The following is a 12,395-nucleotide window of genomic DNA, read 5'->3' as shown; positions in this document are numbered from 1 at the left end:
TTCATTTGAGTTGATTTAGCCGCCTCGGCAGCCAGATGTCTCTCTCTGGGAATAAAACAGTCGGTGCTTAAACAAAGCCCAGCAAAAAACTACCTTTTTTCTGCCGCTCGTGTTACAAACAAATCAGCCGGCGCACAATGGCCATCTGTTTGTTATTTGATATGTGTGAATACATGTTGTAATGACTTTGTTTGTGAATCAGTCAGTGCACTGGAACACACGAGAGCTCTCCAAGTGGCGGAGTGTTTGGAGCTAATCATATAATTGGACACAATAGTCAATGACAAATGGAGTTGCATGGAGCCAGCCAGCTGGGAAGTGAATATGTAATCATTGTAAAATCATATCATTTTGCATATTTGAAGACAGCTTAATAGAGTTTGCTTGTCAGCAAACTATCAAGTGATGATCAGAGTGGGCCCGCGGTATGTGTTTGGTGGGATATTGCTCTGCAGAGTCTCCGGTGACTTCAATGGAGTTGGTAGGGTGTTGTTTTTATGCCTCAGCTGTTGCAGTTTTATATTGTGATATGGGAATTATAATGGGATTCTACTGTTCGTGAGCACTTATACCAGAGCCAAATTCACAAATGATATAAAAAACATGACTAGAACCGGTAGTGTCTGACTGGATTCCTCAGACCACTCGAGGGGAATGGGATTCATGTGAACGGCTTCACAGTGAACATGTCTTAGGACATGTTTTGAACTAGACATGTACTAGATGACTCGGACAGCATCCACATTAAAAATATCATCACAGTGCTCGTACAGCTATAGCCGTATTAATTTACAATCGTATGTCATTTTCCTTAGACGATTGATCATATATCGTGGAGAGAACCACTATACATCTGAACATGTAGAACAGCGCAGCTTTCATTCGACGACTTGTGGTTCCATCTCAGGACAAAACAAAACACTACAGTCTCTCCACAGAAATTGAGAACTGGTAATCGGTTACCTTAATATCACAGATTTCTGTGTACAACAATATTTGGAAACACTACTATTTGAAAGGACTAAATATATAACTTTATGTATTTTAACTGAAAGGTAAACTTCTAATAACGTGAGGCTGAAACGCGGGCTAGTTTTTTTTTTTTTATTAAACATTTACTTACAGAATTCAAAAGTGAATGAAACGCGGGCTGGTGAGATTTCCCGTTTGTCACGATGACGTCTAAAGTCCCGGCCAAAGGATGTAGTCCCTTTTAGCAACTTGTTAGCAACCGCCGTTTTTAAGACATAATAACGTTTTTTTTTTTTTTTTAAATCACAAGCAGGTTAGAACTAGTGTGTTTCATGTCATAGATCAAAACGTGAAAATATTTAGAGGCTTTGTTAACCACAGACCTTATTTCAGGCGAACCCATAGACTTTAGAGCGAGGGAACCGGAAGTGCTAAAATGCTAACTCACTTCCGCGTTTTGGCCTACAAAGTGACGTCATGACTTCGACACTCTATAAAGAAATATGATGTGCTACTACTGTATTTAAGCACTGCATCACACAAGTTGCAACTTACATCTGTGTCGTTCTTTTTGGTGAAATGGTCCCACACTACTTTTCTTTGCACGCTTCATACGGTCATCTGCCCTGGTTCTAACCTCGAGTGTTTAAGTCTGTTTACTTTTTGCAAACCTTGTGAGCGCGCAAATCCAAAGGCTGTTAACTCGCGCCAAATGTTTTTATTGGTTTATTAGGTACAAACAGGCAATTTATGAAAAATTGAGTGTGAGGGATTTGTTCACTTCACACAAAAAGATTTTGGAATGAGATGGCTAACTGTAGTAGTGTTTAGTCAACCATCGGTCAAACGGTCATCGGTTAACATCCCTAATCATATGCACGCCAAAATGAGTTTTGGCATATACATTCCACGACATTGCACACTTGTACTATTTATACGCATTTACATGTGATTGGGTTGAAATAACACTGCTAGATTATCAATAATGCATCGTTTTTTTTTTTTGTTTGTTTTTAAGAAAAATCTAAAAACAAAAATTATTGCTTTAGGTTAAGCTAAGTGAATGAACACCAGACAACTGAAGCCCATTCTATATGACCAATCCAATAATGACATTAATCAGATATCCTACAAACCCGATTCCAAAAAATTTGGACACTGAACAAATTGTGAATAAAAAAGCAATGCAATAATTTACAAATCTCATACAATGACATATCAAATGTTTAAACTGAGAAAATGTTGCAAAGTGAAAAAACTGTTCAGTGTTTAGACGTAAAAAATTTGAAGACAGAAATTTGAAGTTGCTTTTTGAAAAACTGGGACGCCATGTCATTTTCTGAGATTTCTGTGGCTGTAGAGATAACGAAGGGCACCATCCAATCGTTTTCAAACACCATTTTCCACCTCAATTCATTGAACCAACATGCCATCAATGGGGAATGGACAGCACCATGAATGCTGAAAGGTATATCCAAGTTCTAGAACAACATATGCTCCCATCCAGACGTTGTCTCTTTCAGGGCAGACCTTGCATTTTCCAGCATGACAATGCCAGACCACATACTGCATCAATTACAACATCATGGCAGCATTGAAGAAGGATCCGAGTAATGAAATGGCCAGCCTGCAGTCCAGATCTTTCAATAGAAAATATTTGCCACATCATAAAGAGGAAGATGTGACAAAGATTTCCATTCCTAAACTTGAGCAACTTGTCTCTTCAGTTCCCAGACGTTTACAGAGTGTTAAAAAAAGAAGAACCGATGCCAACTTATTTTCCCTTAAAATTACACATTTTCTCAGTTTAAACATTTGATATGTCATTGTATTCTGAATAAAATATTGAAATTTAAAACTTCCACATCATTGCATTCTATTTTTATTCACAATTTGTAGTGTCCTAACTTTTTTGGACAACTTATATCTGCACAAAAGGATGCAAATTCAAGTTAACTGTGGAAGTGCTCTTCCTGTAACAACATTTCACAACATTTTATAGTGTTCTCAATATAATACACATCCAGCACTTCACTGTATTTCTATCAACTTTTTGCCAAAACGGCAAATGTTTCTTCAAAAAATTAACAAAGTGACATTATTGAGTTTTAGTAGTTTGACCCATACTCACACATGCTCACACTCATACTAACACTCATAGAACAGCACTTCTCTCAGTGAGCGACCCTCTTAATGCTTTGTTTTGCTAAAGTTGGAGGCTTCTCCCCTAAGAGACATGCAAAGTAATAGGACATAATTTATGAGTCTATAATCTACAAAACTGGCTAGTAATGCATTAGTTACGCATTACCTTCCATGGTTGATTCTCACCCACATTTAAACCCTGACTATGTACAGCTGTATAGCAAGTTTCACGATTATTCAACTGAATGTACAGTAAACAGTAAAATGTACTTTTAAACAATTGACAAAGTCTGTCAATATAAAAATATGATCAAACTTTGGGGGGAAAAGACTTTGCACCCTATTCCAATGATCTGAGCGCATGGTCTGAAGCGAATGGCGCAGGTACACTTATGGTGTGTCCGGATCCACTTTTGCTAGTTTAACGATGGGAAAAAACAGTCGGCGCACCAGTCTCTTAATGAGTCATGGGTGTGTTGTGTTTTGGGCGTAACGTGCAATAAACCAATCAGAGTTTTATCTCCCATTCCCTTTAAAAGCCAGTTGTGCTTCACCATGGCGGATTCGCTATTTACATGGCGGAATTTGCAGTCGAAAAGACTGAACACTTCTCCAGAGAGAAAAAAGCAGAGTGTACACATTGTAGACCAGCCTATTGGCACATTTTTCTGTGGTGTTACTAGGGATCCACCGATACCATTTTTTCAGAACCGATCCGATATAAAAAAAAAAATGATACTGATACTAAACCAATACCAATGCAGTTTTGTTTAAAAATGATATGTAGAATTTCTATACCCCAGTCTGTTGAACTGATAATCACTCTTCAAAAACTCTCCTAAATACAGACAACTTAATTATAAAGGAAAACAACAAATAAAAAATATATAATCACAATCTATGACAAAATGGTGAATAAATTACATAAGTGAATAATTCAGAAGCAAAAGTTACAAAATCACGAGTGCACAATAATTGTATAAAATCTAAACATTTAGTGGGGGAAAAATAAAGAAAACCATAAAAGTGAATAAGTGTAGCTCTAAATCTGGAAAAAAAATTACGCAAAATACATTCATGAAAAGTTAATATATTTATAGAAATAGGGCCTAAGAAATTACATTTATTTAACATGTATAGTGCATCTTTTTAATAAAGCAGCAAAATATTATAGATAGGGCAGAACAAGAAAGGTTAATAATAATCCTTCATAGTGGCTCAAAGAATGTATGCGCATCCTCATGCGGAGGATGATTCACTTGAAGCAACAAAGACACAGCGCAGATTCACAGCGCACTCCGGTCTGTCCACATTGAGTAGTTCAAAACACAAAGGGAAGATTGTCGACGTGGTGTTTATCTGTGCAATATTTTATTGAGACGTTTCTTTGTTTAACATTTCAGTTACTGTGTGTGAAGAACAATACAATATCTAGTCCAGTGTTGTGATCTAACAGACACCCAGAAGAAAGTAACAAGATTTACAGCAATAAACGCCAGCAGATAGTCATTTTATGAGAAACCGTAGACCGTTATCAACAGATAAAGCATAATAACAGGAACAATGAACCATCTCGGAGAGAGTTTCATTGACTGTCGTAACCAAACGCAACACACAGTTTGAAAGCTGAATGAAGAGTGACAGAGTTGCAGCGGAGAGAAGCATGCATTGAGGTGAACTTGAATTTAATGACTATAAATATATATCATATATATATTTAAATATTCATAAATATTCATCTGTACCTCACATTAATGATGATGCTTTATAATGTTTTTGTGCCTTTTGTGGGGCACTGGGACTTAACAATAACAGAATATTATACGCACAGTATTGAATTTTGATTTGCCGATTGATACCCAATCTGGCAAATAATGGTGGATCGGAGCTGATACCAATGCTGAGTATCGGATCGGTGCTTCCCTAGGTGTGACAATCTCAGAACACACATTTAATTTTTACTTTACAGGGACTTTAAACAATATGGCGCTGGATGCATGACGCATCAGGGTGAAACTAGCAAAAAAACACTGGCGTCATGCCTGCCGTCACATTGTGCCGGGTGTTAGGGTCCTTAAAGTTGAGCTCTACTGTCCCCCTAATATTCGAAACAATCATACCTTCAGGTGCAGCATTGACAAATAAAGATTTGACAGATTACTCTCATAAAAACTTATGCAGAGTAAACATATCTTCATTTTGCACCATGTGGTCAAGCTTTTGAGAATCTGATCTGAAAATGTCAGGCATCCCCAAACAGAAAAAAAAAAAAAAAACATATCCAAAACCATGCCAAAAGTGGCATGTTGATCTAATGAATTGAGGTGGATAATGGTGTTTGAAAACGATTGGATGGTGCTCTTCATTATCTCTACAGCCACAGAAATCTCAGAAAATGCCTCATGCGGTTCCCAGCGTTGCATGCATTTACCCTCACTGGCTTACACATTAAGATCTTGTCTGGTCAGAAGTAGGGAAAAAGACTTTGCGCTCTTTAATCTATATCACAATCCGTGATATCCCTGAAAGAATGTGCTCAATGTAAAGACAAGTCTCATTGACCCGTCATTTAGTGGAGAAGAGGTGAAGAAAACAGCTTTGATTACAGTGGCGGCTATTTTAGCGGACAAGTCTATTGCTGATTCACACACAGAGAATAGCAGAACCATTAGAGGGTATAAATAATGTACAGTCCTTTTTCTACACTACTCAGCTAAGTGCCTTGAAACCTTGGTCTCCACTTGTCAGGTTTTTCAATAGATTAGGACAAGATTTATTTTAAGTCTGTAAAGTAGCATGTTCCTGACAGCGTTCAGCGGGGATCGGGTGTTGCACGCAAAAGCACAGCACCCTGGTTTAATTGTAGCATTGTGAAGCAGACAGGCCTCGTGTCGGATTGGTTAAATATTTAATTTGGTCTCACTTAAACTTCCCCATGATCCATCGTATCACATCAGTGGAACACGCAAGACTGAATTACAACAGGGATAAGAGACATGATAGTTGTAATTCCAAACATAGCCCTTGCTAGAGCTTACAAAGAGAGATTTGTGTTAAGAAACAGATCAGAGACTTTACCCTGTCTTTCTGTCTGTCTCTCTCACTCGCTGAATTTGTCTTTTTCCCACCCACTTCTCGCTATCCATTCCCTCTTTCTTCCTCTCTCAATACATCCCCCTCTGTCTCTGTTATCCGACTGAAATTACAACTGAGAAAACAATTAAATCCAATTTAAAATTCGACTACATGTCTGTGTCATGCCTCATTATGGGAAGGTTTTTGGTATTCAAAATAATTGAAACCTGACGCGTTAAGTGCGCGGGCGGACTCCCACTGCAGGGCCCAGGGAGCCGCAGACAGAAGAATGATTGTGAGGGAGAGAGAGGGGAGAAAAGGAGACCACTTCAGTGTGACAGCGCAGGGCAGCCTCGTGTAGGGATCTGACAGCGGGGAGGGCTCTTGTGTGTGCGCGTCACGTAGCGGCCTCCGAGAGCTCAATTACAAGATTGATACTCAGAGAGGAAACTTCATTTTGCTTTACAGATGTCGACACCGCCAGAGAAAAGCGAGGTTGTTGTTTAACATAAGACGGGTTTGTGCAATGAGAATACAGCCATGTGAAACTAAGAGGCCTTTTATTTCTCTTTAATATCAGAATTAAGGTGTATTTAGTCTCCCAAAGCCAAACTTTTGACTAATAAAAAAGTCTAGACTTCACTGCAGCTTATTCTGCCCAAGAAGAGACTCTGACTGATATTTGAATATGAAGTCTTTTTTTTATGTTGAAATACATTCTCTTAAACCAGTTCATTGACTATATTAATATGCCATTTATCTCCCCCAAAAGTGTAAACATTGAGCACCCCAGGCACAATCAAAACATTGTGAGCAGTCTGCTCAGAACTGTCAATCTCTTTCCAGCTCAACCTATAGCAAGAGTTTGGCATTCAGCTTTGGTTAAAGAAGTGCAAGCCAAAATTTGCTGCATTTAGACCTGCATTTAATCCTTTAAAGATTAAATAGGTCATGAACACGTCAAAGCAAACAGAGCATTGCAATGATATACTCTAAAATGGGCACTTCAAATCCACAGTGTCAGCATTCACCCATTCAGAAAGACAAATGTATCAGTATTGTTTATTTTGATGTGTCCAGCAGACATTTTTTTTTTTAAATGTGACCGGTGCATATATGTGGGATGGTTTCATAATGCTAGATGCTCGTGTTTGCTCTGGACAAAGTGTTAGCCTACACAATTGCTAACTCATGACACATAGCAAACAGCTAAAAGTATTAATATGTTGGGCCCTTTGTTGAAAGTAGCCTACTTTTACCTGTTGAACTTGCATGAGATGTGCATTCAAAAAAAGCATCTGTTAAAGCAGTGTTTGTGATGGGGGAGGCATGATGTGCAAGAGGTGGTTGAGAATATGCTTTATTTTTGTAATCCTGCTAGGTGCCACTAATGTCGCAGAAACTTTATTTCACCTTTAAACTTAAAAAGCTTGTTTTGTGTAGATTAGTGCGACATTACCTAAATTAGATGATACAACAACAGACTGGAATGGAACAAAATAATTAAAAAAGTGGCACAACAGCCTCTAAGAATGTAAAGAAAAAGGGTTTAAAGGGGTACTTCACCACTGGGAAGATGAATGTGTATTTAAGAAGTTGGTGCCTTCTAGACTGAGAAAAGCCAGAAAATGTATTTTTGGCTCATGTGGATGAAAGACAACAACTCCCAGAATGCACTTGCTTCGCTGCCCTAAGAAGCCACTCCCAAGCCATGGCTACCGGTTATCACTTGCCCACCGCGGCACTGCCCCCACCGTCGTTTTCATTTTTATAGTAATTAAAAAATTTAGTTCAGTTAGAGAACAGCCACTACAGTTAAAAACTGAACGAGTCTGTTCAATAAAGAGTGTTCAATAAAGGAATGCAAAATGTGCACACAGACTTTGAGATCATGTGAATCTCTGACAAATTGACAGTGAATAAGCTCATTTAAAAACATTTGCATCACTTTTACAAAACCCACATTACTTTTATGCATGGAATCTAATAAATAATAATTTAGCTATACATTGACCATATGCTGACATATACAATTTTAATATTATTGAACTACAGCACTGAAAATAATAACAAAATTGTTGTCCTTTACTGCAGAGCTGCTTTCCACCATTACATCTGAAAATGTCACAGCTCGGGTATCATAGACACTTATTAGTTTACATACTTGGTCATTTATGTGCTCATAGCTCATAATAACAATAATTCCAGCTCTACTTGAAAGCTACATAAGGTCTACTGAAGTCTCGCTTTGATTATGATGTTCAGAAGAAAGCAGCCAGACTGAATTTGCATTTGAGCATCTGCCAACACTTGATGAAGTTCTGAAAACATCTCTGTTTCATTTCAAAAGACCAAAGGGCCATCTCTATATTTTCATCTTAATTTGATTACGCGCCATCCTGTCTCTATGAATGATCTGTTTTGCCTCAAGAGGATCTTTTAATCACTTTTCTCTCGTAGTGTTGTTCCTCTAAACGTGCTGCAACTGTCTTGGACCATTCCCAACCATACTTGATTGAGTGGTAAAAAGACATTTGGGAGAAACTCTGTGTGCGTACGTGTCTGCGGCTGGCTTGCGCGTCGTCAAAAGAACTGACAATTAGTTTACAGTGGCTCTACAGAAATGCTCACTGCCTGGCTGGTGGCAGAGATGCTTTTGTCTCCTGTCCTCCATTAAGAGAGCCATAAAGGTAGTGAGAACAGATGGCTGCTGGCCTGCTCTGTCCTGCATCTCCCCGCAACTGCCACCGATCCTTTGCGTCCATTAATCTTCTAGTCCGTATTCCTGCGACACAACTATATTAAACAACTCAGGAGAGAGAAAAAGAAACCGAAATGGGGGAGAGAGCCAAACAAGCCAACGCAGCTGTCAGGAAGCCGAGAGTGAACCATCAGTCCACAAAAACCTCTCTAAACGCTTCTGTAAAACAGTGCGAAGAAAATCATTCTGCCTTGAACCTGACCCTATAAAAATGGTATCCATGGCCAGCGAAACAATAAATGCTCATTAAAAGGCAGCTGCCAGTGCTGTTGAAGACTTCACAGGCCTGGCTGGAAAACACAAGCACATCTGATTCCAATTGTAATTGAAGAAGACAACTGTTTCCGCCCGGGCTGAAGCTGGGGAAATTTACAGTGCTGATGGCAGGGCTTGTTAGAGGCTGGACTACACAGTAGCTGAGGCCTGTTAAACACACAAGTTTGGCCAGTGTGGCTCAATGTCTTCTTTTTTTAACTGCACCATTAACTTCAGATTGATTCGCTTTTACTGGCAGGCGGTTTTAAGATTTCAAGCCCAAGTGCATATAGTCCAATGCAACATATTCTCTTTCATAATTTACATTTGTGCATTTGGCAGATGCTCTTATCAAAAAGGACATGTGCCAGAAACAAACTACACAGGTAAAGATTTCGGGGATTGTGTTCAGGCATTGTCTGCATCTTCTTCTACAGTCATAATCTTATGAGTTTTATGTTCCCTCTGTTATGTTCAGACATCAAAATGTATCAACTGATTAACAAAAAAGTTCATTAGGACTGTCACTAGGGGGTCAAAGTGCAGCAAATGTATTCAGAGGCCACAGAGAAAATGAGGCTTAAACCACTGCATTTTTACCAAACCATTGCATTTTTTCTCAAAAGTGTTTTACCTGTTAAAACATATTATCAAGTCTACATTATAAACTTTAGCAGTCTGGCTCATAATTATAAATTGTTTGACAATTGTTTTTACCTAGTAGTTCTAAATGATTTGTCAAAAAGTAGGAGCTAGCCATTTAGTTTGAGATATTATTTCTAAAGTTATTTTAGATGGCTGGCACAGCATTGACATTTAAGGGTGTGAACTTAAACGTTTCTAAAAGTAGATAAACCATGTTGCTATTCTAAAACTATAAAGAACTGCAGCCAGAAATGCATCTTTAATGTAAGCCAGCAGTAAATTTCATATTTTATTACTAGACAAAGAGTATGTAGGCTGCAAGTGTGGGACTGGCCTGCCCCACCACCTTCAGGGTTTCAATATCCCTAAGTCTACTGTACATTGCTCAGTGCATCGCTTCTGATCAAATGATTCAGACAATTTAGATGTGCACAATGTTACAGCTGCATTTGCATTACAAGAAAAATAAACCCAATCAAACTCGGACAGAAAAAACTCCCCGCAGGAATCAGTCCAGTGCTTTGCGGTGTGAGGGAGGTGGCCACTCTTGATGGGCTTTCTCTCTATCAGCATGCTGAGCTAAAAATCTGTTGTCTGCGGCAGTGGCGTGCAAAACACATTAATGCGTTGGAGGCCACAGTGACTTTATGAGGGACAAATATTTCAGAACGCAGCTCTATTTGGCCCCCTCTGCTGCATGTCCAGAACAGTCAGTGGCTAAATTGAAAAATCAATTCCAATTTAAATGATTGGAATAAAGAACTCCTGGAGTCAGAGATAAAAAGGCTGTCTTCTCCTAGATCCCCTTTAATTGGAAAGTCATTTCTTCAGGGTATTCTAATGGTTCTGAGGGAAGATTGCAAAGCAAAGTTGATGTGCTGGAGGAGGGTTAATAGCTTCTGTATGTGTTTCTGTGTGTCTGCATGGCTGTATGTTCGGAGGGTTTACATGTTGTCCTAATGCACCCAAGGCTTCCTTTTGACAAATGGACGAAATGAAGAAAAATCCCTGGATCAAGACACATCACTGTGGCTTTGCTCTGCTCACACAGGTGCTGTTCGCAGAGCGCCAGCGTGCAAATGTCATTGGGACAAAATTTAAATTTGCTTCCAGTTGATCACAATAAACATGCCTCTTGAAATCAAATTTAACATTAACAATATGACATTTGTCATCTAATCTGTCTAATCTATAGATAAAGATTATTTATTGGCTTCAACGGTATGCCAACTCCACTAAACATACTTTTACAACAAGTCTATCTTTAATTTTTTTAATAATAAAATTAGGCCTAATTCATTTACATTTGTGTTTTTTTTTAAACAAAAACAATCAGGAGCATACAATATAAGCAGTTAAGGTAACGTTAACTTACAAGTTTGAAACTATATTATATAATAATACAACATTAATATATAACGGTTACAATACCCCGTAAACGAGTAAATAAAGTGTTCCCCCAAAATAAAATCATGTCTTGTACTCACGCTTATTGTCGCTCCAAACTTGTATTGACGTTGTCATCCTTGAAACACAAACGAAGGATATGAGGATGGCGATTATAACTGTAAAGCTAAAAAAAAAAGCACAGCAAAATCGGCCTACTCCATATTTAGGATACTCCATAGCCCATCTTGTTTGTTGACCCATGTCTTCTAAAGCCATTGAGTTCTTTGTCGTTAAAAATCGTTAAGGTGTCAATCGTTCAAATCTTCATTAAAATCTGGCGCGCAGGCGATAATGTTTGTTTACATGAAATGAATGCAGAGCAGTTAGCGAGCGCGCTCTAAACCATATAAGGAGAACAAGGCTGTCTACTCGATTCTGATTGGTTGGAAGGTGTGCAATAAAACCATTTAATACAAAAGTAGTTCTGAGTCAGTTTAATCACCTATATTAATGTGCAGTTTTCATTAAAGTGAAAACACACGTAATTTACAAGTCACTCAGTGTGAGAGAGGGACAGCCTCCCGTTTATATTTTACGTATCTGTCAGTCTGAAATGTCGTTGCCACGCATTGTGGGCAGTGTGTGTTTTACTTGACTGTTCATTCTGAACAACACTGCGTCCTCTCTCTATATTTTTATTTTTGTTGTAATTATTATGCTCATTGTAAAAGTAAAATACAATAAGTTTGTATCTGTAATCGCAAACCAGATGGGTCATTCAGTGAACGCCTGTGGCTCGACGGCAGGAAAAACAATCCAAAAAGTCACGATTTTTAATTTTTTCATCATTAATCAAAGCTATTATTCTAAATGTAGGCTGTCAATACGGAGGAAAGAGGGGTAGAGTCTCTTCAAAAAACCCGAAAGAGACAATCCATAATATTACAAAAATAAATCAACGTAAATGTATAAAACATTATAAAAACGCATGTTTTTTATACTTCTTAATGTAAAGTAACACTGTCCAACAGCGACACCCGCAGGTGAAGTTAGCAGGTTTCCTGAGCCCATAAAATTAACACACCTGCCAAATCACGCTGTGATTGGATCTTGGAGAACATAGCGTGGCATGGGGACGTAATGACGTGCCATA

At 38.4% G+C, this 12,395-nt stretch overlaps 1 protein-coding gene across 1 annotated transcript in view; it reads right to left on the bottom strand.

The window, feature by feature from the left end:
* The window catches only part of clybl (citrate lyase beta like), a 185,196-nt gene extending 173,718 nt beyond the window's left edge, over positions 1-11,478 (bottom strand). Inside the window, exons 1-2 of the mRNA XM_067443978.1 lie at positions 11,459-11,478; positions 11,341-11,378 (exon numbers count right to left, since the gene is read on the bottom strand). Coding sequence (XP_067300079.1) covers positions 11,341-11,378; positions 11,459-11,463 — 43 coding nt within the window. The 5' untranslated portion in view covers positions 11,464-11,478. The remainder of the gene's footprint in view (positions 1-11,340; positions 11,379-11,458) is intronic.
* Positions 11,479-12,395: the final 917 nt, after the last annotated feature.

The sequence above is a fragment of the Pseudorasbora parva genome, chromosome 5 (assembly GCF_024679245.1).
Source record: "Pseudorasbora parva isolate DD20220531a chromosome 5, ASM2467924v1, whole genome shotgun sequence".
Taxonomy (NCBI): domain Eukaryota; kingdom Metazoa; phylum Chordata; class Actinopteri; order Cypriniformes; family Gobionidae; genus Pseudorasbora; species Pseudorasbora parva.
The sequence above is the reverse complement of the archived record's forward strand: the minus strand, read 5'-3'. Positions and strand labels throughout refer to the sequence as shown.